This window comes from Schistocerca piceifrons, chromosome 8 (assembly GCF_021461385.2).
Source record: "Schistocerca piceifrons isolate TAMUIC-IGC-003096 chromosome 8, iqSchPice1.1, whole genome shotgun sequence".
In the NCBI taxonomy this organism is placed as follows: domain Eukaryota; kingdom Metazoa; phylum Arthropoda; class Insecta; order Orthoptera; family Acrididae; genus Schistocerca; species Schistocerca piceifrons.
The window spans coordinates 254,358,973-254,386,143 of record NC_060145.1 but is presented as its reverse complement, the minus strand read 5'-3'; the positions used below and the strand labels follow the sequence as shown (position 1 = coordinate 254,386,143).

At 45.3% G+C, this 27,171-nt stretch overlaps 1 protein-coding gene across 6 annotated transcripts in view; it reads left to right on the top strand.

Annotated features, from left to right (window-relative positions):
* The window catches only part of LOC124711303 (nascent polypeptide-associated complex subunit alpha, muscle-specific form), a 421,389-nt gene that overhangs the window by 109,652 nt on the left and 284,566 nt on the right, over positions 1 to 27,171 (top strand). For all 6 annotated transcript variants that reach the window (XM_047241316.1, XM_047241315.1, XM_047241314.1 and 3 more), the window contains exon 4: positions 2,315 to 2,555. In XM_047241316.1, coding sequence (XP_047097272.1) covers positions 2,315 to 2,555 — 241 coding nt within the window. The remainder of the gene's footprint in view (positions 1 to 2,314; positions 2,556 to 27,171) is intronic.

Here is a 27,171-nt window from a genome sequence, read left to right as displayed (position 1 = left end):
GTTATCCAGATCTCTCAACCACTGAAAACATCTGGTCATGAGTTGTCAAGAGGGCATTGACCTAGCCAGCAGGTTATCTTGATCTCTCAACCATTGAAAACATCTGGTCATGAGTTGCAGAGAGGGGGATGGGCTGGCCAGAAGGTTATCCAGATCTCTCAACCATTGAAAACATCTGGTCATAGATTGTCAAGAGGACATTGGCCTGGGTAGCAGGTTATCCAGATCTCTCAACCACTGAAAACATCTGGTCATGAGTTGTCAAGAGGGCATTGACCTAGCCAGCAGGTTATCTTGATCTCTCAACCATTGAAAACATCTGGTCATGAGTTGCAGAGAGGGGGATGGGCTGGCCAGAAGGTTATCCAGATCTCTCAACCATTGAAAACATCTGGTCATAGATTGTCAAGAGGACATTGGCTTGGGCAGCATGTTATCCAGATCTCTCAACCATTCAAAACATCTGGTCATGAGTTGTCAAGAGGGTATTGGCGTGGCCAGCAGGTTATCCAGATCTATACCCATTGAAAACATCTGGTCATGGGTTGTCAAGAGGACACTGGCCTGGCCAGGAGGTTATCCAGACCTCTCAATCATTGAAAACATCTGGTTATGGGTTCCCGAGAGGGCCTTGGTCTGACCAGCAGGTTAAGCAGACTTCTAACACATTGTAAACATCTGGTCATGGGTTGTCAAGAGGGCATTGACCTGGCCAGCAGGTTACCTGGATCTCTCAACCATTGAAAACATCTGGTCATGGGGTGCAGAGAGAGGGATGGGCTGGCCAGAAGGTTATCCAGATCTCTCAACCATTGAAAACATCTGGTCATAAATTGTGAAGAGGACATTGGCCTGGGCAGCAGGTTATCCAGATCTCTCAACCACTGAAAACATCTGGTCATGAGTTGTCAAGAGGGCATTGACCTAGCCAGCAGGTTATCTTGATCTCTCAACCATTGAAAACATCTGGTCATGAGTTGCAGAGAGGGGGATGGGCTGGCCAGAAGGTTATCCAGATCTCTCAACCATTGAAAACATCTGGTCATAGATTGTCAAGAGGACATTGGCCTGGGTAGCAGGTTATCCAGATCTCTCAACCATTGAAAGCATCTGGTCATGAGTTGTCAAGAGGGCATTGGCGTGGCCAGCAGGTTATCCAGATCTCTACCCATTGAAAACATCTGGTCATGGGTTGTCAAGAGGGCACTGGCCTGGCCAGGAGGTTATCCAGATCTCTCAACCATTGAAAACATTTGGTCATGGATTGTCAAGAGGGCATTGGCCTGGCCAGCAGGTTATCCAGATCTATCAACCATTGAAAAAATCTGGTTATGGGTTGTCAAGAGGGCACTGACCTGGCTAGCATGTTATCCAGATCTCTCAACCATTGAAAACATCTGGTCATGGGTTGCAGAGAGGGGGATGGGCTGGCCAGAAGATTATCCAGATCTCTCAACCATTGAAAACATCTGGTCATAGATTGTCAAGAGGACATTGGCTTGGGCAGCAGGTTATCCAGATCTCTCAACCATTGAAAACATCTGGTCATGAGTTGTCAAGAGGGCATTGGCGTGGCCAGCAGGTTATCCAGATCTCTCAACCATTGAAAACATTTGGTCATGGATTGTCAAGAGGGCATTGGCCTGGCCAGCAGGTTATCCAGATCTATCAACCATTGAAAAAATCTGGTTATGGGTTGTCAAGAGGGCACTGACCTGGCTAGCAGGTTATCCAGATCTCTCAACCATTGAAAACATTTGGTCATGGGTTGTGGAGAGGGGATGGGCTGGCCAGAAGTTTATCCAGAACTGACACACTGAAAACACCTGGTCATGGATTTCCAAGAGAGCTTTGGTATGGTCAGTATGTTCTCCAGATCTCTACCTATTGAAAACATCTGTTCATGGGTTGCCAAGTTTCTGGCATGCCACTACTCGACAGCCACTATGACTTACAGATTGTGCGTTGGGTGGAACCAGCAAGTAATGACGTGCCCATATCTGCAAACCAATCTCAGTTCAACTTGGTGCTCAGCAGGGTTAGGTACATTGTTGCTTGTAGAAGTATACGAGATTTCTCACGCCACACACCCCAAAAATCAGTTACAAGTTCAGTCACGTACTCTTACTGCTATGTGCACTTAAGTAAAATTTTATTTGTTATCCTTGTTGGTTATGTAATTTTAACGGCTGGCAGTGTAGGTTCATGAACTGAGTATTAACTAGCTGGATGCTCAGCGCTGACTGTTTCCTGGATCCTTTCCTCAGTCACTACCTGTGGCTGCTACTGACTGATCTGACGCTGCTTTCTGCAGGGAGGGGCCGACGCTTCCGGGCGTGGGCGGCAGTGCCCTGACGCGCTCCATGACGCAGCCGCTGCCCGTGTCTCCGCCGACGCCGACGCCGTCCGCAGCGCCGAGGCCCCCGGTGGCTGGCGGCGTCGCAACGCCATTTGCGCAGTCGTCCACGCTGCCCAGGGGGCAGGTCGTCTTCCCGCCGCCGCTGCCCTCGGACGTCCAGCCCCAGGACGACGACATCAACGCCATCACGCACCAGGTACGTCTACAGTCAACTTGCCTTCCCATTGTGGCTGCTGCCCAGAATGCAGCACCATCCAAGCTTATCATGCGGGACGAGGGCAACGAGGCGCAAGAACGAAGAAGTCCCTTTTGACATCGAGAGGGCTTTTGATAAGGAGATGCATTATATAATGCTTCACTTAGACTTTCCATTCGCGTGGAGAAGGCTGTATTCTGTAAAATGCTACAAACGTGTCACTGCGGTCAGATGTGTACTGGATCAAACCCCACTAAGCCCACAAAAGGGAACGGGTGTTGGCCTGTCAGAACTCAGGCGCGCTGTCTCAGGAAGATCGAGTTCAGCCGTACCTTTCTCCCATCTACCGAATCACAGAACGCAACTGCCGGAGATACAGTGTAGCAACGAAGACCTGTGTATGAACTCAACATGTGGTTAGACGCGCGATCCATGCTGAAATATCGATGCATGAATATGAGCTACACTGTTGTGACGCTTTTGCGAGTTGAGCGAAGAAAATGGAAGAGTCCATGCTTTGCTCAGTCTGAAACTGCTATCTCTGTTACACTACTGGCCATTAAAATTGCTACACCAAGAAGACAAGCAGATGATAAACGGGTATTCATTGGACAAATATATTATACTAGAACTTACATGTGATTATATTTTCACGCAATTTCGCAGCATAGATCATGAGAAGTCAGTACCCAGAACAACCACCTATGGCCGTAATAACGGCCTTGATACGCCTGGGCATTGAGTCAAACAGAGTTTGGATGGCATGTAAAGGTACAGCTGCCCATGCAGCTTCAACACGGTACCACTGTTCATCAAGAGTAGTGACTGGCGTATTGTGACGAGCCAGTTGCTCAGCCACCATTGACCAGAAGTTTTCAATTGGTGAGAGATATGGAGAATGTACTAGCCAGGGCAGCAGTTGAACATTTTCTGTATCCAGAAAGGCCCGTACAGGACCTGCAACATGCGGTCGTGCATTATCCTGATGAAATGTAGGATTTCGCAGGGATCGAATGAAGGGTAGAGCCGCGGGTCGTAACACATCTTAAATGTAACGTCCACTGTTCAAAGTGCCGGCAGTGCGAACAAGAGGTGACCGAGACATGTAAACAATGGCACCCCATACCATCAAGCCGGGTAATACGCCAGTATGGCGATGACGAATACACGCTTCCAATGTGCGTTCACCGCGATGTCGCCAAACACGGATGCGATCACCATGATGCTGTGAACAGAACCTGGATTCATCCGAAAAAAGGACGTTTTGCCATTCGTGCACCCAGGTTCGTCGTTGTGTACACCATCGCAGGCGCTCCTGTCTGTGATGCAGCGTCAAGGGTAACTGCAGCCATGGTCTCCGAGATGATAGTCCATGCTGTTGCAAACGTCGTCGAACTGTTCGTGCAGGTGGTTGTTGTCTTGCAAAAGTCCCCATCTGTTGACTCAGGGATCGAGACGTGACTGCACCATCCGTTACAGCCACGCGGATAAGATGCCTGTCACCTCGACTGCTAGTGATACGAGGCCGTTGGGATCCAGCACGGTGTTCCGTATTAACCTCCTGAACCCACCGATTCCGTATTCTGCTAACAGTTACTGGATCTCGACCAGCGCGAGAAGCAATGTCGCGATACGATAAACTGCAATCGCGATAGGCTACAATCCGACCTTTATCAAAGTCGGAAACGTGGTGGTACGAATTTCTCCTCCTTACACGAGGCATCGCAACAACGTTTCACCAGGCAACGCAAGTCAACTACTGTTCGTGTATGAGAAATCGGTTGGAAACTTTCCTTATGTCAGCAATTTGTAGGTGTCGCCACCGGCGCCAACCTTGTGTGGATGCTCTGAAAAGCTAATCATTTCCATATCACAGCATCTTCTTGCTGTCGGTTAAATTTCGCGTCTGTAGTACGTCATATTCGTGGTGTAGCAATTTTAATGGCCAGTAGTGTAGATCCTTCGCCTGATGGATTTCCACTGCTTCTTTCACTATCGAATCCCATAATTATAAAGTCGACGCTGAATTTGGACATTGCCGTACACCATAGAATGACCAGCGTCCATGCAAGTCCTGCTGCAGCTGATTTATTGGACCTGCTAGAGACGTTCGTATCTTCAGCGTTCCGTACATCTCTCTCGGAATGTAAGGGACACTGGCCCGATTTATGAAAGCCGTGGTCGCAGGTGATCTTTCAAGCCTGAGCCTTGCAGAGCTCGTGCCATCTTTCACAAAACAAAAAAGTGCTTCGGAGGAGAGCGAAAGATTGTATGGAGGCCGTTCAATAAATAATGCAACACATATTTTCTGAAAGCATGTTGGTTTTTTCAGGACTCCAATACACCCTATTATTTCCCACTCTTTTGACTAAAAAACCCTATTTTTAAACATAATCTCTTCATCTTAGTGATAGGGCCTCTATGCCCGCATTTTACTACTCTACTAGTCGACGCCGGAGCCAACGCTCTGTTGCATCATCCACGAACACTTCCCGCGGATGGAAGTTGGAAGGCGCGAGACTCGGGCTCTAGAGTGACTGAGGGAGAACATTACTGTGAAGTTTTGTGAGCTTCTCCTGGACGCGCAGACTTGTGAGAGGCCTCGTGTTTTCATGGAAAAGAGGTACCCATACGCTGAAGTCCAACACTGCAGCAGTCACAGCTGCGTGTGGCCGGCCGGCACGCGAGAGATCGGACAGGTTTGTGTGATCTTGTTGCGATGATGACAAACGCCTCGCGCAACGACTCACCGTGTTTTTATTCACTGCCAGGTCTCCGTAGACGTTCTGCGAGCGCGTATAAATACCTGCGATGCTCTGATTTTCTGCCGAAAGAAACTCAGTGATATTGCTCTGCTTGGAACACATCTCCATCACAGACGCCGTTTTGAAGGCTACCTATGGCGCCACCAGCTATTGGAACTGCATGAAACTATAGGGCTTGAAGGGGAATATTCTAAGATGCCCTACAATAAAGTTCCGCATTTTTTCAAGCGAAATCGGTCGAGAAAAAATGTAGCATTACTTATTGAACGCTCCTCGTACTACGTGTGGATCTGACCTGTTTTTGACAACAGACTTCCCACAAATGCTGGAAATCTCTCTGTTGCATCTGTCTCATTCCTTAAGCCCACCTTATATTTTACCCAAAGTGGCGTTTTATAGCCTGGCCGCAAGCGCAGTGACGCTCCTCTCTTAAACAAAGTGTGCGAGCGCTGTAGTTTCAATCCGTCTACACACTTTGAAGATGTACGAAGAGTATGAGACCGAAATATCAGTTCAAGAAATAGAGTTTCTGTAGCCGTATGCCCGAAAGTTGATGAAACAGTTACACTGAAGCGCCAGAGAAACTAGTATAGGCATGCGTAATCAAATAGAGAGACCGCCTATATAGGACAACAAGTGCCTGCCGTGTTGTTGGATCGGTTACTGCTGCTACAATGGCAGGTTATCAACATTTAAGTAAGTTTAAACTTCATGTTATACTCGGCTCACGAGCGACGGGACACAGTGTATCCGAGGTAGCGATGAAGTGGGGATTTTCCCTAGCGACCATTTCACGAGTGTACCGTGAATACCAGGAACCCGGTAAAATATCAAATCTCCGACATCGCTGCGCCCGGAAAAAGATCCTGCATGAACGGGACCGACGACGACTGAAGCGAATCGTTCAACGTGGCAGAGGTGCAACCCTACCGCAAACTAATGCGGATTTCAATGCTGGGCCATCAATAAGTATCAGCGTGCGAACCATTCAACGAAACATCATCAGTATGGGCTTTCGGAGCCGAAGGCACACTCGTGTACCCTTGATGACTGCACGACACAAAACTTTACGTCTCGCCTGGGCCCGTCAATACGACATTGAACTGTTGATGACTGGAAACATGTTGCCTGGTCGGACGTGTACCGGATGGACGTGTACGGGTATGGGGACAACCTCACGAATCCATAGAACCTACATGTCAGCAGGGACTGTTCAAGAAGGTGAAGGCTCTGTAATGGTGTGCAGTTGGAGTGATATGCGACCGCTGATACATTTGGATACGACTCTGACAGGTGACACGTACGTAAGTATCCTGTCTTATCACCTGCATCCATTCATGCCCATTGTGCATTCCGACGGACTCTGACAATTCCAGCAGGGCAATGCGACACTACACATGTCCAGAATTGCTACAGAGTGGCTCCAGGAACACTCTTTTGAGTTTAAACACTTTCGCTGGCCACCAAACCCCCCCAGACAAGAACATTATTGAGGATGTCTGACAAGCCTTGCAAAACGTGCTGTTCCGAAGAGGTCTCCACCCCTGTCGCACTGGTTCGGATTTATGGACGACCTTGGTGTAGTTCCCTCCAGCACTGCTTCAGACATTAGTCGAGTCAGATATAGCTCGCAATATCTGATGCTGACCGAGATGTACGTTAACATACCCTCTAAGAGACATCATTCTAAGAAATCATCTACATTTACATCTACAACTACATTCTCCACAAGCCACCGTACGGTGATGGCGGAGGGTATCTTGTACCACTACTAGTCATTTCGTTTCCTGTTACACTCGCAAATAGAGCGAGGGAAAAACGACTGTCTATGCGCCTACGCTTGAGACCTAATTTCTCATATCTTAACTTCGTGGTCCTTAGGCGAAATATATGTTGGCGGCCGTAGAAACGTTCTGCAGTCAACTACAAATGTCGATTCACTAAATTTTCTCATTAGAGTTTCTCGAAGAGAGCGTCGTGTTCCTTTCATGGATTCCCAAAAGAGTTACGGAAACATTTCCGTAGCACCAACGCGTTGTTCTGACCTACCAATAACAAATCTGGGAGTCCGCCTCGGAATTGCTTTGATGTCCTCCCTTAATGCGACCTGGTATGGATCCCAAACACTAGAGCAATACTCAAGAATAAGTCGCACTAGCGTCTTACTTGTGGTCTCCTTTACAGATGAACTATGCTGTCCTAAAATTCTCCCAATAAACCGAAGTCGACCAGTCGCCTTCCCTATCACAGTCCTCACATGCTCGTTCTATTTCATATCACTTTTCAGCGTCATGCCTGGGTGTTAAAACGAAGCAATTGTGTCAGTACCAATGCTCTATCCGATCATTACGGGTTTGTTTTTCCTACTCATCCGCATTAACTTACGTTTTACTATATTTAGAGCTATCTGTCACTCAGAATATCAACTAGAAATTTTGTCTGAGTCATATTGTATCCTCCTACAGTCACTCAACAATTACACTGTCCCACACGCCACAGCATCATCAGCAAACAACCGCAGGATTGCTGCCCATTTGTCCACCAGAACATTTATGTATATAGAGAATAATAGCGGTTCTATCACACTGCTCTGGGGCTCTCCTGACGATACCTTTGCCACTGACGAACACTCACCATCGTGGACAACGTACTGGTTTCTGTTACTTATGAAGTCTTCAGGCCACTGACACATCTGTGAATGTACTCCATATGGTCGTATCTTCGTGAGCAGTCTGCAATGGGGCATCGTGCTTTCCATATAGAAAAATGGAATTTGCCAGTAGCCCTTCATCTACTGTTCGCAATATATCGTCTGAGAAAACTTGAACTTCGCACGAGCGATGCTTTCTAAAATCATGCTGATTTGTGGACTGAAGCTTCTCGGTCTCAAGAAATGTATTATTTTGGAACTGAGAACATGTTCGAGGATTCTGCAGCAAACCAATGTTAGGGATATTGGTCTGTAATTTTGCGGATCTGTTCTTTTACGCCGGCCGTTGTGGCCGAGCGGTTCTAGGCGCTTCAGTCCGGAACCGCGCTGCTGCTACGGTCGCAGGCTCGAATCCTGTCTCGGACATGGTTGTGTGTGACGTCCTTAGGTTAGTTAGGTTTAAGTAGTTCTAAGTCTAGGGGACTGATGACCTCAGATGTTCAGTCCCATAGTGCTTAGTGCCATTTGAACCTTTTTATTTTGTTCTTTTACCCTTCCTATATACAGGGATCACCTGCACTTTTTTCGAGTCGCTCTCATTCATACAAACACAAAAGACGTCTGTCTCATCAACACTGGATGGACATTGCTGTGGGCGATGTATTATGATTTCTTACATTTACGTGCGTGTGCCACTGAGCCGGTAATGGTATTTTAAAACGTTGGGGGATGTGGAAAGTTGTTCTTGCTCGTCTTTACTACTATATCAGCCACATATTAAAATGAGGCATGTACATTTGTAAACACACACGAAAGAATGATGATATAAGTTTACAACTATAACAGTACGCGCGTGAAGACGACAGACAGTTGATCTCAGCTGACAGTGGTGTAAAAGACAGGAACCGTTTAACAGACAGAGTGGCAAATAGAATTGTCTTTCAGTAAAGACTGCGGTCCACATTACCAGCTATGCGATCCACAGGTGACCGTACTGGGTACACACTGACAACCCATACAGTTGCGGCAGATGCTGGTTCCACATGACGACAGCGAATGTAGTCTGCACTGTTCGTTCTCCTTGTAGCCTTCACTCACGGACACGTCCGTAATGATGCGGTATACATTAACAGGACGCGTTTTAAATCATTCTGTGGTTTCACTCCTATTGCGGTGTTGTCATTAGGAGGTATCACTGTCGGGCCTCTACGTTGCCACGTCAAGGTAAGCCGCAACAATGTTGACACTGCTGACAGTCCGTGGTGCTATTGTCTGTGCGGATACTTGTCTTGCTACAAATAAGCCCATTTCCTGACTCAAGGTATAAGATGTGGCTGTACGGTTCTGAACGGCTGAGCAAATAATAAGTCGCGTGGGGCCACTGATACTGCAAGGTGTTAGTATGGCTCTCCTAACCCCATAGATTCCATATTCGTATGACAGTCGTCGGATCCGACCCAATGTGAGCGTGAATACCGGAGGACAATAAACTGTTGTCTTGATAGACCACGATCCTGGCGCTGGTAGACATTTCTCCTTCGTAGACGTTGCGTAAAGCTATCTTCTCACAAACAACTAACACTCAAATTACATTTCTGCTGATAAATCCGAAGCGTAATCTTTCTTTACACACAGAATGCAAATGACGTTACTGATGTTTCATGCAGCTCCGCTGAAATGCTGATTATAGTGCCCTTACGTAGGCCCCACAAGCAAAACAAAGTTGCCAGATAGACATAAAACAATATCAACATTATTTTAGTTTATGGCAAACTGACAAATGCAGAAGTTTCACGCCCGTTGCGGTCCAGTATCACAGTTTAGTGAAAATAGATCAAATTCAAAGTATAGAAAGACAACAACTGAACCACTTTCCGTTAATCACTCGCACTAAGTTCAGTGAAACGTCCGATACCAAGTCATTGCGCTTGAGTCCACAGAAGCAAGGAATTAAGGCAGAGGCTCGTTGCTGACTGATGGCTGCTTTATCTCGTGGCGAAATGTCTGACACTTGATACTGCTGAAGCAAGTAATGCTGTTCCAAAACGAATTTTCACTCTGCAGCGGTGTGTGCGCTAATATAAAGCTTCCTGGTAGAGTACAACTGTGTGGCGGAACGGGATAAGAAGCTGGGATCTTTGCTTTTGCGTGCAAGTGGTTTGTTAGCTGAGATACCCGAGCACGACTCATGACCCGTACCCCAGCTATAACTCAGCCAGTGCAGCTACTACCTTAGAACCTTCACAGGAGTTCTCCTGCGAAACTTCCTGGACTTCCACTCCCGAAAGAAAGAATATTACGGATACATACACTCCTGGAAATTGAAATAAGAACACCGTGAATTCATTGTCCCAGGAAGGGGAAACTTTATTGACACATTCCTGGGGTCAGATACATCACATGATCACACTGACAGAACCACAGGCACATAGACACAGGCAACAGAGCATGCACAATGTCGGCACTAGTACAGTGTATATCCACCTTTCGCAGCAATGCAGGCTGCTATTCTCCCATGGAGACGATCGTAGAGATGCTGGATGTAGTCCTGTGGAACGGCTTGCCATGCCATTTCCACCTGGCGCCTCAGTTGGACCAGCGTTCGTGCTGGACGTGCAGACCGCGTGAGACGACGCTTCATCCAGTCCCAAACATGCTCAATGGGGGACAGATCCGGAGATCTTGCTGGCCAGGGTAGTTGACTTACACCTTCTAGAGCACTTTGGGTGGCACGGGATACATGCGGACGTGCATTGTCCTGTTGGAACAGCAAGTTCCCTTGCGGTCTAGGAATGGTAGAACGATGGGTTCGATGACGGTTTGGATGTACCGTGCACTATTCAGTGTCCCCTCGACGATCACCAGTGGTGTACGGCCAGTGTAGGAGATCGCTCCCCACACCATGATGCCGGGTGTTGGCCCTGTGTGCCTCGGTCGTATGCAGTCCTGATTGTGGCGCTCACCTGCACGGCGCCAAACACGCATACGACCATCATTGGCACCAAGGCAGAAGCGACTCTCATCGCTGAAGACGACACGTCTCCATTCGTCCCTCCATTCACGCCTGTCGCGACACCACTGGAGGCGGGCTGCACGATGTTGGGGCGTGAGCGGAAGACGGCCTAACGGTGTGCGGGACCGTAGCCCAGCTTCATGGAGACGGTTGCGAACGGTCCTCGCCGATATCCCAGGAGCAACAGTGTCCCTAATTTGCTGGGAAGTGGCGGTGCGGTCCCCTACGGCACTGCGTAGGATCCTACGGTCTTGGCGTGCATCCGTGCGTCGCTGCGGTCCGGTCCCAGGTCGACGGGCACGTGCACCTTCCGCCGACCACTGGCGACAACATCGATGTACTGTGGAGACCTCACGCCCCACGTGTTGAGCAATTCGGCGGTACGTCCACCCGGCCTCCCGCATGCCCACTATACGCCCTCGCTCAAAGTCCGTCAACTGCACATACGGTTCACGTCCACGCTGTCGCGGCATGCTACCAGTGTTAAAGACTGCGATGGAGCTCCGTATGCCACGGCAAACTGGCTGACACTGACGGTGGCGGTGCACAAATGCTGCGCAGCTAGCGCCATTCGACGGCCAACACCGCGGTTCCTGGTGTGTCCGCTGTGCCGTGCGTGTGATCATTGCTTGTACAGCCCTCTCGCAGTGTCCGGAGCAAGTATGATGGGTCTGACACACCGGTGTCAATGTGTTCTTTTTTCCATTTCCAGGAGTGTAGTTAGCCGCAGCGGCAGGAGAACTTGTGTGAAGGGTTGAAGGTTGGAGATGAGGCACTGGCGGAGGTAAGCCTGTGAGGAGGCTCTTGTATCTTGCTCAGCTATCTTAGTTGATAGAGCAGTTGCCTACAAAAGGAAAAGTTCAGAGGTTCGAGTCCTCTTTGGTACAACAGTTTTGATTTGACAGGAACTTTCAGATAGTGCTGTTCGCCACGCCACCTAGTGGTGAACGGGGCTCTGTCTGTAGGGGAGAGGAGCGCCCCTTGTCGTCGCGGCTGCTGTCGGAGTTGTCCATGAAAACAAACTGGCGCTGTTATTGTTCTCAGGGGATGTTGATGAGTGGCTGCACAAGATGCGTCGCCTACATGTCGGTAGTTCGGCAACCCGGTGGACATGCTTGTTATGTTGATGGACCAAAAACACCGATACAGTACTAATGATTTGCATATCAAAGCATGTCATGCCAATTTGATGCTTGCTACATTCTGTCTTCGTGGTATTACAATATTAATGTCCAGTAGCGTATCTTTGTTCATAGGCGTTAACGTGGAAAATTTAAGCAGTCATGAAGTATGCCGTGCACAACTAAATGATTGCTAAGATATTCCAAGGATAGTCTTGGCGAATCAGCACACGATTTTAACAGTTTGATACAAAGAATAATTGCATTTTTCTGGCGATATGGTATTTGTATCCGACTTATCGGCAATCATTTTTAATGTAATATTTCTCAATGGAGTTTATAGCGTCTGCGAAAATAAGTACGAAGTATTTAATTGTACCAGCTACAATCGCAGCAACTCACGGAGGACGTGGGCTTTAATTATCGTATGGTAGCGAAACTTGGTAGGTATGCTAATGCATTAAGTGGAACCAATTTATCCTGGAAAAGAATTAGTTCACATTGTAGCCACCAGGTGAAAATCTGGTGTTGTACACTGTTTCTATGATGATATGATATCCACGCTGTCATTTGACAAGCCAATAAATGAGTGAACAGTATGGTTATCGAGAGAAGAGACCATGCGCTGTTAGTGAAGTTGTTTTATGTGAACGGCAGCTATTACCTGTGCTGCACTGAGAGAGTATTGCCTATTGAAAGGTCTGATGAGAGCCCTGATCTAATTAAATGGTTTAAAGAAGAGGATAATGAAATTCGAAAACACGGGTGAGCGTGGTGTGGCACCTGGAAGAGGAAGGCATCCTATCCCTGTGGAAGATACTGACGAGATTGCTGTTGCTGCAAGTGAACCAGGCAGAAAGTGCCAGTGTTCGTGTAGTATCACGAGAATTGTCCATCCCATGGTCAATAGTACAGAAAATTATGTGCTGTATTTTACGCTGGCACCCGTACAAGATCCAGGCGGTGCAGCAATTGAAAACTCGTGAACCGGAACAGCGTTCTGAATTTGGTCTTCAGTTTCTGGCACACATCGAATTGATGACATGTGGCTAGCCCATATTCTATGCAGTGACGAGGCATATTTTACGTTACAGAATGCCTAATTTGGGATACTGTTAAAAGGTGTGCTGTGTATGAAGAGCCACTGCACTTGCCATATGTGAGTGTCTGTTGTGGATTCTCAAGCACCATTAATCTCGGTCCGTTTTTCTTTGAAAAGAATACACCCAGAGGACCTATCAAATATCCTCCGACGTCTGCACATTGTCGAGGCCTCCTTGCAGAGCAGGCGGTTCCTGCTGTGGAAGAGCGCAACTGTGTGGAAATCACTGTTTTCGTGCTAGGTGGTGGCAATAACTCATATTGCTACGCCGTGCGGTCTAGGGCGTCTTGTCACGGTCGGCCCCCCCCCCCCCCTCCCATCCGAAGGTCAACAATATACAGGAACACTTTGCTCATTTTCCACAGGAACTGCTGCGAGCAGCTGCTGATTACGACATTTTACGGATTCGGCATGTCGTCGACGTCTCCGGTGCTTATATTGAATAAACTGTGTAAAAGTAAAATCAACATAATCCCTTTCCTGCTCGTTTTACCATTTCTCCCGACATCCTGTTCCTAATGCATTACAAAAAGTTCAAATGGCTCTGAACACTATGGGACTTAACATCGGATGTCATCAGTCCCCTAGAACTTAGAACTACTTAAACCTAACTAACCTAAGGGCATCCTACACATCCATGCCCGAGGCAGGATTCGAACCTGCGACCGTAGCAGCCGCGCGGTCTCGGAGTGAATCGCCTAGAACAGCTCGGTCACAACGGCCGGCTAACACATTACATAAAGAAATATTTTTATACGTCTTTCTTGCGTTCACAGCGCCATATTTTCACCTAGTGGCCAAAATTGGAACTTCTTTTTTAGCAACGTGAATCGGGTCCTAATTAACGCATCAGAATCTCTACCAAGGTTTCCTGCCATACGATAATTACAGCCTACACTGGACGTCTGTGAGTAGCTGCACTTTAATTACAATCACCCGGTATATTACGAGGTTCCATTGCTGCTGACGCTGGAACGAAGTAATAAATGAGGATACTAACCAGTGAGGCGCCGTTACTATTGTCAGGTCACTGAGTAGCACCGTGCCACGGCGTGACGGCGCTGCCCGTCGGTTGCAGCGGAGATGAGAAGGTGGGCAGCGGCGACCCTGTTTTGGCGCGGCCGTGTGTTTTTGGCGGCGTGCCGCGTATCGAGTTGACGACGGCCGACCGCATTCCCGGGTCCCCGAGTTATCACCGCCTGACTAATGCCGCGCAGGTGGCTAGAGGGGCGGGCTGACTCACGCCGCAAAACACCTACCGCGTCGCTTCGGAAATCTCGCTCTAGCAAACTTTTCCTCAAAAGCGCGCGCAGCTACACTCCTCGGTGTAATACAAGCGGTGTACGCGAACTCATGCGAATAGGTATAGAGTGTATCCGACACGTTCCCGTATCACATAAAGTACGGGGTTGTTGTTATTGTCGTCTTGAGTCCGAAGACTGGTTCGACGCAGCTCTCAACGCTATCTACCCTGTGCAAGCCATTCATCTCTGCATAACTAATGCAACCCACAATATTCTGACTTTTCCTTCTAGACACATCAAAAAAACTTTTGCATCACCTCGGTTCCGAAAGTTCCGGAATGGATATCTACATAAACATCATTTCCGCCCTTTTTATTGCTCATCAAAATTACACATTGCATGTTTTACCACCATACAGCGAGACATTCAGAGGTGGTGGTCTAGAGTACTGTACACACCGGTACCTCTGTTACCCAGTAGCATGTCCTGTTGCATTGATGCATTCCTGTATTCGTCGTGGTATACTATCCACAAGTTCATCAAAGCACTGTAGGTCCAGATTGTCCCACTCCTCAACGGCGATTCGACGTAAATCCCTCAAAGTGGTTGGTGGGTCACGTCGTCCGTAAACAGCCCTTTTCAATCTATCCCAAGCATGTTCGATAGAGTTCATGTCTGGATAACATGCTGGTCACTCTAGTCGAGCGATGTCGTTATCCTGAAGGAAGTCATTGACGGGATGTACACGATGGGGCCGCGAATTGTCGTTCATGAAGACGAATGCCTCGTCAATATGTTGCCGATATGGTTGCACTATCGGCCGGAGGATGGCATTCACGCATCGTACAGCCGTTAAGGCACCTTCCATGACCACCAGCGGCTACGCCGGCCCCACATAACGCCACCCCAAAAGAGCAGGGAACCTCCACCTTGCTGCTCTCACTGGGCAATATGTCTAAGGCGTTCAGCCTGACGGGATTGCCTCCCAACGCGTCTCCGACGATTGTCTGGTTGAAGGTATATGCGACACTCATCGGTGAAGAGAACGTGATGCCAATCATCAGCGGTTCATTCGGCATGTTATTGGGCCCATTAGTACCGCGCTGCATGGTGTCGTGGTCGCAAAGATGGACCTCGCCATGGACGCCGGGAGTGAAGTTCCACATCATGCAGCCTCTTGCGCACAGTTTGAGTCGTAACGCGACGTTCTGTAGCTGCACGAAAACATTATTCAACATGATGGAGTTGATGCCAGGGTCCTCCGAGCCTTAATCCTTAGGTAGCGGTCATCTACTGCAGTAGTAGCCCTTGGGCGGCCTCTCTGTATCTCCTCCATGTCCGAACAACATCGCTTTGGTTCACTCCGAGACGTCTGGACACTTTCCTTGTCGAGAGCCCTTCCTGACACAAAGTAACAATGCGGACGCGATCGAGCCGCAGTATTGACCGTCTAGTCATGGTTGAACTACAGACAACACGAGCCGTGTACCTCCTTCTTGGTGAAATGACTAGAACTGATCGGCTGTCGGACCCCCTGCGTCTAATAAGCGCTGCTCATGCATGGTTGTTTACATCTTTGGGGGGCTTTAGTGACGTCTCTAAACAATATCCACTGTCAACTTCTTTCTTCAGAAGTTCTGGAACTGGGGTGATGCAAAACTTTTTTTGATGTGTATATATTCATCTCTTGGTCTCCCTCTACACATAACTTATAAGAAAACATCCTAATACCTAATTTTACAGTGAAGCGGCACTGTTACTGGCATCCGTATTCAAATACACAGATATGTAAACAGGAGAGTGTACGGCGCTGCGGTCGGCAACGCCTGTATATGACGACGATTGTCTGGCGCAGTTGTTAGATCTGTTACTGCTGCTACAATGGCAGGTTATCAAGATTTAAGTGAGTTTGGATGTGGCGTTATACTCGGTGCACGAGCGATGGGACACAGCATCTTCGAGGCAGGGATTAAGTTGGATTTTCCCGTACGACCATTTCACGAGTCTACCGTGTATACCAGGTATCCGGTAAAACATCAAATCTCCGACTCGGCTGCGACCGGAAAAAGATCCTGCAAGAACGGAACTGACGACCACTGAAGAGAATCGTTGAACATGACACAACTGCAGCCCTTCCCCAAGTTGCTGCAGATTTCAATGCTCGGCCACCAACAAGCGTCAGCATTCGAACCACTCAACTAAACATCACCAATATGGGTTTTCGGAGACGAAGACTCAATCGCGTACCCTTGATGACTGCACGACACACAGCTTTACGCCTTGCCTGGTCTCGTCAACACTGACTTTGGACTGTTGATGACTGAAAACATGTTTCATGGTCGGACGAATCTCGTTTCAAACTGTTCCGAGCGGATAAACGTGTACGAGTACGGAGACAACCTCATGAATCCATGGACCCTGCATATCAGCAGGGGACTGTTGAAGCTGGAGGAGGCGCTGTAATGGTGTGGGGTGGTCCAGTTGGAGTGATATGGGACCCCTGATACGTCTAGATACGATTCTGACAGGTGAGCATCCTGTCTGATCACCTGTATCCATTCATGTCCATTATGCATTCCGATGGACTTGGCATTTTCAGCAGACAATGCGACACCTCACACGTCCAGAATTGCTACAGTGTGGCTGCAGGAACACACTTCTGAGTTTAAACACTTCCTCTGGCCACCAAACTCCCCGACATGAACATTATTGAGTATATATGGGATGCCTTGCAACGTGCTGTTCAGAAGAGATACTCACCCCGTCGTGCTCTTATGGATTTATGGACAGCCCTGCAGGATTCATGGCATCATTTCCCTCCTGCACTACTTCAGACATTAGTTGAGTCCATGCCACGTCGTATTGCGAGGGCCCAACATGAAATTAGGTAGGTGTACCAGTTTCTTTGGCTCTTCAGTGTATATTAGATATTAAAAAACTTTCTAGCACTTAATTTTATATTTAAAAACATTAAAAACTCTTTTTCCAAAACTGATTGCTACTGCCAGTCTACATATTATATTCTCTGTACTTCAGCCATCGTCAGTTATTTTACTCCCCAAATGGCAAAACTCATCTTGTATTTTTAGAGTCTCATTTCCTGATCTAATTACCTCAGCTAGTTTGATGTAATTCGACTATACTCAGTCACCATTCTATTAGTTTTGTTGGTATTCACCTTATAACCTCTTTTCAAGGCATTATCCATTCCGTTAACTACTCATCGAAGTCTTTGCTATCTCTCACAGAATCACAATGTCGTTAGAAAACCTCAAAGTTTTTATTTATCCTCCCTCGGCTTCAGTTTCCTTTCAAAATATATTCTTGCTTCCCTTCAAGGCTTGCTCTCTTCTCATGTCCTTTCAAAAGTCTCCGAATTTTACCCTTGCGTTCTTCAAAATTTAAAAGTGTGTAGTGCGGTATGTAACGAAATTTGAGACTGGGTTGAAAATTTCTCAATAGGGAGGATGCAGTATGTTGCCTTGGTGGGTTTTAGAGGCTGTCCTATGGCTGCAACATCAGTGAATCATGACTGGAAACTGTCCACTCGTAAATAAAATGAAATGAAATTATAACATAGGCTCAGTCTACGTAAGGCGTGTCGCAGACATACGTTCATTGGCAGAAGACAGAAAATGCAGTCGATCTACAAACAGGTCTGCTTACAAATAGCTAGCGCCCACCGCCTTAGAGTACTGCTCAAGTATATGGCTCCCTTGCAAAAAAGGACCAGCAGGGCATATTGACCTTATACAAAGATGACCGACATGGATGGTCACATGTTTGTTTGTCTCAAGGCAGGGGGTCACAGAAATGTTTAAAAACATGAATTATCAGATTCTTGAAGATAGACGTAAATTATCCCGCAAAAACCTATTTAAAAAATTTCAAGAACCAGTGCTTTGCTGGCAGTTTCCAAATAGAGCGTCCCGCTCGCTGATGAAGGGCGATACCTCGCAGTTCACACAAGATGAATGTGTTTTATGATCTAAGGAAAATCTCCATTGTGTTCAACGTAGGAAAGGAACCCGCTTGACGTTATGACATGAGCCTAGATGTCATTAGGATAATTTTTCGGACCATACTTTTCTGAAGGGTACGTGAGTGGAAATTCTTATCTGGACATGTTTCAAAGGTGAGTAATACCTCAATAAAGAGCAAAGACAGTGGAATTATCGATCATGAGTGTCTGCACCAGGAGGGAGTTCCAGCACACTTTGTTCTTTCAGAACGTGAGTTCCTTGATGAAGAACTTCGAGTCTGCTTGATTGGTCGGGGGTTCAGAAACTTCTCCACTCCCATTAAAACGTATCTTGATACGTCACACGTCTCATTATAGGGACTAATCACGTCCCATGCTGATCAACGTCAGTAGAATACTGGTGCAGAATTGAGCAAAAATATGGAATAAACCTGTCGAAGAATAGCTACTGCAGTCCTTTGGAAGATGTTAGGTATGGCATGGAAATGCTTAGACAACCTTCTAAGACATTATGTTGCCCATTTAGGTCCACTACATACGTAGTTTTCTTGTGTAAATAATATAGTGTATAGTCTATTGTTTTGGCCTAGCAGTATGGGAAAGCTGTCATCACACAGACACACGAGATTGAAGATACCCGTTCGGTAAAACACTGTCCTGCTGCTTGAAGAAATCCGTCACTGCCTGCTGCACACCCTCGCCTGACAGGAACCGTCCACCCTATAAGGCTTTTTTTAAGGTGCCGAAGGCGTGTGATAACCGCATGGGGAGAGATCAGGGCTATAGGCTGGGTGCTCCAGTGTCTCTCACTTGAGAGTATGTATCTTCTGCTTTACGAAATTTGCAAAATAGATACTTGCGTTATCAGGAAGCAGCAGCACCATTGTCGCACCAACTCCACAAGGTGGTATTCGGTAGACATGCTGCCCCATACGCACTCTTCATTCTCCGATGGATGTCAACCGGCGTTCGTCCTTGGGCAGCCATGGCGAAAGTAACAGGACATTTGGTCTTGTTTGGATGCATCTGGTAATAACGTCGCCATAGTTCACGTTTCCACATTTACACTACTGGCCATTAAAATTGCCACACCAAGAAGAAATGCAAATGATAAACGGGTATTCATTGAACAAATATATTATACTAGAACTGACATGTGATTACATTTTCACGCAATTTGGGTGCATAGATCCTAAGAAATCAGTACCCAGAACAACCACCCCGGCCGTAATAATGGCCTTGATACGCCTGGGCATTGAGTCAAACAGAGCTTGGATGGCGTGTACAGGTACAGCTACCCATGCAGCTTCAACACGATACCACAGTTCATCAAGAGTAATGACTGGCGTATTGTGACGAGCCAGTTGCTCGGCCACCATTGACCAGACGTTTTCAATTGGTGAATTATCTGGAGAACGTGCTGGCCAGGGCAGCAGTCCAACATTACCTGCTTGCAGAAAGGCGCGTACAGGACCTGCAACATTCGGTCGTGCATTATCCTGCTGAAATGTAGGGTTTCGCAGGGATCGAATGAAGGGTAGAGCCACGGGTCGTAACACATTTGAACTGTAGCGTCCACTGTTCAAAGTGCCATCAATGTGAACAAGAGGTGACCGAAACGTGTAACCAATGGCCCCCATACCATCACGCCAGGTGATACGCCAGTATGGCGTTGACAAATACACGCTTGCAATGTGCGTTCATGGCGATGTCGCCAAACACGGATGCGACCACCATGATGCTGTAAACAGAACCTGGATTCATCCGAAAAAATGACGTTTTGCCATTCGTGCAACCAGGTTCGTCGTTGAGTACACCATCGCAGGCGCTCCTGTCTGTCATGCAGCGTCAAGGGTAATCGCAGCCATGGTCTCCGAGCTAATAGTCCATGCTGCTGCAAACATCGTCGAACTGTTCGTGCAGATGGTTGTTGTCTTGCAAACGTCCCCATCTGTTGACTCAGGGATCGAGACGTGGCTGCACTATCCGTTACAGCCATGCGGATAAGATGCCTATCATCTCGACTGCTAGTGATACGAGGCCGTTGGGATCCAGCACGGTGTTCCGTATTACCGTCCTGAACCCACCGATTCAGTATTCTGCTATCAGTCATTGGATCTCGACCAAGGCGAGCAACAATGTCACGATACGATAAACCGCAATCGCGATAGGCTACAATCCGACCATTATCAAAGTCGGAAACGTGATGATACGCATTTCTACTCCTTACACGAGGCATCACAACAACGTTTCACCAGGAAACGTCAGTCAACTGCTGTTTGTGTAAGAGAAACCGGTTGGAAACTTTCCGCATGTCAGCACTTTGTAGGTGTCGCCACCGGCGCCAACCTTGTGTGAATGCTCTGAAAAGCTAATCATTTGCATTTCACAGCATCTTCTTCCTGTCGGTTAAATTTCAGGTCTGTAGCACGTCATCTTCGTGATGTAGCAATTTTAATGGCCAGTAGTGTAGCTCACGCACGTCGAAAAGACACGAATGCCAAACTAAGCCCTTGCCTGCAAGTTGGTGCTTATATACCCGCATTGGAGTCTCACTATGTTACGCATAGATGCAGCAACGCTCTCAAACAGAAGGTTTTCGATCGCCCCTCATATAAAAAGCACCGACTGTTAGAATGGGCATTATGATAGCACATGCATCGAGACTACAGAGAATAACAAGTATGGTTCTACAGTGAGAATGTTTGAGAAACGGGTCGTACTAGAACAGCATGTACGCATGTACTGAAGTCTTACGGATGATGGGCAAAATCGGTGACCCAGTGGTTGTTTCTTTCCCTCGTCACATTTGTATTTTCGTATCACTCCTGGAGATTAGCCCAGAGCATGTTTTGCCTGATGTATTCTGCTTGCTACCTCATTACGAGGAGACCGCCCGACTAATTGGGATGGGTTGCAGCAGCCTCTTTACCCAACATTCGAGGTGACCGAGCCCATTGTGTGCGCACGACTCCCGGCTAAGCCGGCCACGGCCACCGGTACAATTTGCGAAATCAGGGCTGGCGAGTGCCTCAGAAAACGAGGAACGGGACTCAGAATAGTCGACCGCACGCCGCGCCAGATTGTCTTTCTTCTCTAATGAAGCCTTAATCTCAGATGGTCACTCCTTAATGTGTATCGCCCACTATTTTCAGACTCATCGTTCCCGTATCTCAGGCGACCAAACAAAAATTAGATGCTAATGTATACGTCTTCTTCCATTTGGACCGAGAAATATCCATCGGAACCAGCATCACCCTTTTTGTATTTGAAGATATATTGCAAACGGAAGCTTTAGCGAATTAGACTCTTTTAGAGAGATAAATGATTTTAACGAATAAAATCGTAATATGCCATACACCAAAAAAGAATGTTTCGAGCACAAAGCGTCCGATATCTCCGCTATTTTTGTGATAAAATTTTCACCCGTACCATAGCTCAGCGCTGCACTTACACAGGCCAATGGGTAACTTAACAGCCTAAGAATAGTGGAGGAGCACCGTTACATACTGATGAAAACTTGAACTGTAAGAAGCTTGTTACTGATCTTCTGAAACAGTAAAGTTCAACTACTTTTTCTCTTAGTATAATCACTAAGCTTGTAAACAAACGAGTGGACCTCCTGACGTATTCTGCGTATTTCCACTCAAAAGTTTCTTATGGAATAATTTTGTAGGGTAATTCATCACTTGGAAAGAAAGTATTGATTGCACAAAACCGAGTGGTAAGAATAACACATTTTAACACATACATTCGCTAATGAAATTCGTCATAAGTAACCCACTGAGATGAACAGTGATGCCCATACCCACAACACTAGAGAGAAAAATGACCTGTTTACCCATTATTAGCGCTGTCAATGTTCAGGAAGAAGTTCACTATGCAGCAAACAAAGTTTTTTATCATTGACCCAATAACACAAAATGTATGTCGGATAGCAAAGGAAGTTATAAATCTAACATAAAATCGTGTCTCCTGGACAATTCCATCTATTTCAGTGATGAATTTCGGCTTAATAACTGATAGCCAGAATAAAAACCTTCTTTTTAGGTGTAGTTGTACGAATAGGACAAGCCGGCCGGTGTGGACGTGCGGTTCTAGGCGCTTCAGTCTGGAACCGCGTGACCGCTACGGTCGCAGGTTCGAATCCTGCCTCGGACATGGATGTGTGTGATGTCCTTAGGTTAGTTAGGTTTAAGTAGCTGTAAGTTCTAGGGGACTAATGACCACAGATGTTAAGTCCCATAGTGCTCAGAGCCATTTTTGAACGAATAGGACTAAAATAATAATGTGTTCATAGGATGAGGAATTCCGCCTTATGCAAGACACCTTTTTAGTTTTGTTTTACCCAGACATGTGGTAGCACTTTTTGTGCTATCTTCAGTGGGTTATTTTTTTATTTTCGTACTGTAAAATTGTTGTTACATATTAATATTTAACGAAACTTTTGGTACATAATATTTACAATTGCGAATGAATAATTATTGTAAAATAGTATACATCATTTGTTCAAAGTTGAGATATGTGTTTATGACCTGATGCACTGTGTGTTGTTTATAACATTATGTCTAAAGTTCTAGTTATAGCTTAATTGGCGAAAGAGTGGATGTATGCATTAGTTTACACACGTTACATGATGCCTTTGGACATTTATGTTGGTAGCTATTCTGCTACACAGCCTACAACTTGTCATCTGCAAACAGCAAAACATAATTTTTATTTTTCTGTTTATTATGCATTTACGATTGGAAATGGGTATATATCACGTTTTTTGTGTGAAACGTACAGCTTTAATGTTGTAGTGCGTTTTCATATGTTGTTGGCGAGGTGAATATGCTGATTTCATGACCTATGGTCACTTGACATTGCACTTTCTCCGATTTTTCAAAACATAGGCGGAGTTTTCGCCGCCATTACGTGTTGTGGCTGTGTAGTATTCATTTGTTCCATAGCGTGACTGGATGGGTGAGGCGCGCGAGTTTGAAGTGTATTTGGCGTTTGTGGTGTTCGGTTTGTGTGTGTGTGTGTGTGTGTGTGTGTGTGAGTGTGTGTGTGTGTGTGTGTGTGTGTGTGTGTGTGTGTGTTGGGCTGGCTGTATTTGTCAGTGTTGGTGGTGTTTCTTCCAAGTGTGCTTTATATTGTGTTGTTGGTTCTGTATGCTATGTTGAGTCCTTGTTTCTTTAGTATATTACCCACCCTGTGTGTGACTTTGTTGCTGTAATTCATTATGTGCCATTTGTTGCTTACTATCTGCTGATTTATTGTGTGTTGTATTTGTTTGTGTACGTTTTTCATGGTTATGTGTTGTTTGCTTTTGTATTTTGTAGTTTATTTTGACTACTCTCTTAGCATCATATCCATTCTACTGCGCAATTTGTTTTATTATGTTCAGTTCTTTTGTGTAATCATGTTTGTTCATGGGTATTTTGTTCCGTCTGTGTAGTAAATATCTGAAGCTGGCTTCTTTGTGAGTTATGGAGTGATTGGGTTGGTTATGAATAACGGTGCTGGTGATTCTTGGTTTGCTGTAGATTGTGAATTCATATTTGTTGTTTCTCTTGTGTATGGTGAGATCTAAGAAATTAAGTTTTTCATCTGTTTGTGTTTCAATACTGAACTGTATTTGTGGGTGGATGGAGTTTATGTTGTCATTAAGTTCTTTCATGTGGTTCATCTGTTAAGAAAATTATGTCATCTACATATCTGTACAAATATTTATTTTGTACTGCTTTGGTATTACTATTTTGTCAAAGATTTGTTTTTCATCTGATTGAGGAAAATGTAAGCTAGGAGGCCACTGATCGGGGATCCCGTGGGTAGTCCACCTTGTTCAGAGTAAAATTTGCGGTTGAATGTGAAGTAGTTTTGCTTTGTGATGAGCCAGACTATGGATGATATTTCTTGTATGCTTGTTGTGGGTATGTTTCCTTGTAGTTGGAGGTTTCTTTCTATGATGTTGATGGTTTCTTCTGTTGGGATGTGTGTGTACATGGAAATTATGCAAATGAAACTAATGTTGCTGCGTTTGGTATGTTTTCATTTCTTATTAGAGTCCTTTAGACTTCTGCTTTCAGTGTATTTGTATATTGTGTGTAGCAGAGTGTGTGTGTGTTCAGCTAAGTAGTATGTTGGTGCTTTGGTCAAGTTTATCAATGGGCGTATAGGTATCCCAGGTTTGTGAACTTTAGGCAATGATTTTAGGGTGGGAGCCTTGGGATTTTCCTGTATGACTCTTTTGCTCTGTGTTTCCCTGAAAATTGTTTCTGTATTTTTCTGGTTTTTTGTAAGTTACTTTGGTATCGGATTGTTGGATCACTTCTTAATTCTGTGATGTCGTTGCTTTGGATGAGTTCTAATGTTTTGTCAATGTATTCCTATTTGTTGATGACAACGATCGAATTACCCTTGTCAGATTTTGTGATGATGGAATTTTCTTGTGTTAATTTGTTCTATAGTTTTTTGTAGGTTTTTTCTTCAGCAGTCCTTGTGTTTTCTTTAATGGTGGTTTTGTTCTCTTTGATTATGTTTCTTATTTCCTCAGCAACTAGTTCTCTTGTTAGACTTGCATTGAATTCACATGTGTTTAGTTTTTCTCGTTGCTTTATGATGTGTTCAGTTTCTGTTATATTTTCCATTGTCCTGTGTGACACCATTGTATTTATGTTATGTTTGGGGCCCTTTTCAGATAGGCTGCTTTCTTGTTCAGAAAATTTTATGTCTGTTAGATTAATCACTCTTTTGTGAAGTGTGTGTTTGTTGTATTGGTGGTGGAATTGTTAGGTGTTTGTGTGATTTATCATTCTGGTGAGTTTCTTTTGTTGGATTGTGTGTTTTCTGCCTATTATGGTATCTGTGTATGTTCTAAACATGTACATTAATTCATCAAAAATGGTGGATACTTTATGTGATTTGCAAGATCCGTATGCAATCTGTATAGTTCAGTATTCAGAGCCTGATTTTTGGAATACAAAGACTGGATTTCTTGCTTTATCCACATGATTTCAAGCTTTCATTTTTTCTGATGTGCTGCAGATGATATGTTTTTTACATTTATAGTTCCATAGTTGGGTACTATTTTATAGGCTAAACATTGTTTGTAGAATTTTATGTTGAGTATGGGTTTTTGAAGTTTGATGATTATGTTCTGGAATTTGTTGAAAAGCTCCAAAGAACTGCAACACTACAAGATGAATAATGTGTTCATCAATGTTAACACCAATCATGTAAACTTATCCTGTAAACTGATTAGTTCCACATCATTTCGATAAAAGAATTGTTCAAATGATCTAAGGAACATATAACTAACTTACTAAGTGTTAGGTGAGTTCGCACACGAGACAGACATGAGATTCACTACAAAGCAAGTTGGTATGCAGAGACAACTATGGTTGAGAACTCATGCTGGCAGGCATTCTTTTCTCAAACTCGCAGTGTTTCTATAGGTTTGCATTACCTCAGCTGACGATATAAACTCGCGGAGTCTTGTGACACAATACATGTTTTTTCTAAGGTCAGAATAACACTAGACTCACAATGACAATAAGTAACGGACGATAAGTGTGTGCAGTAAAATACGGAAATGCGTTCGTCCCGCTGGATAATGTTCATAGCTAGTTAGTCATGTTACAGGGGACAGCATAGACTCCAGATTTATAACAGTCCACAGAATGAGCGAGGCTGTATATCGCTGATATGGGTTTCCCTCAGAGCACAACCTTAAGTTATTTGCAAACCTACAAGCTATTTGAGCAGTAATGACAATCACGTGGGCGGCCGATGAAGAGCAGTAGGATGTCGTTAATAAGTGACAGAAGTCCTTCCCTTCCGCTAGGGAGACACAATGGCTGATGGGTAAAAAGGTTTTCCACGATCAGAAGTAGCGGCCTTTGTCATAACAGGAAATCGTTAGCATTAAACGCAAGAGTACCTTAGAACACTCAGGATTTGAAGTCTGACTTAGGTCACGTTTGTGCACCGGCAGAAATAGGGGAAACATACTGTTTCTAAGTTCGAGACCTAATGAGTGCGCTGCATGCACAATCGATCGGGTCTCACGCACTAAACTGAGGTTTCGTTTTTAAGTAGTTTTCATCTTACATTACATTGACTACTGGACTTGTTTTCTGTCACTGACTTACGTACACTACTTTCGTCAAAGGCAGTTTGTGTGTTTCTTACATTATATAATAATTATATTGACTCTCGCTGTCCTGCAGGCAGAATAAAGTGTATGGTTCCTTTTCTATGCACCAGAAAAATCTTTACATATCAGAATTTATCTTGCATATGTTTGTGCTCCCAAAGTTCGAAAAGTAGTCCGTCGATTGCTTTGAAATTTTTACACAACGCTGCATGTGAATAAGCGCTTGTTGTTATTAACCTATTTTTTAAATATCGATGGTAGATAATGAAAAACTCGTGATCAAAAACGGTTTCTTAAAATTGCTACATGTGTAACTATATGTTAGAAGCCTAGTTATTGACAGATTAGAGAACTTCATGCACTTTCAAATCTCTGCTTATTGAAATTACGAGGTGTTCAAAGACAGCTGGAATTACGAAGTTTACATTGCCTACCATCAATATATATATATATATATATATATATATATATATATATATATAAAGGGGAAACATTGTTACCAAAAATCTCGAAAAACATCTTGACCGATCTACGTCTACATTTGACACAGTACCCTAACGTACTACCAAAAATTTCGAAACGTTATTGACAGATTT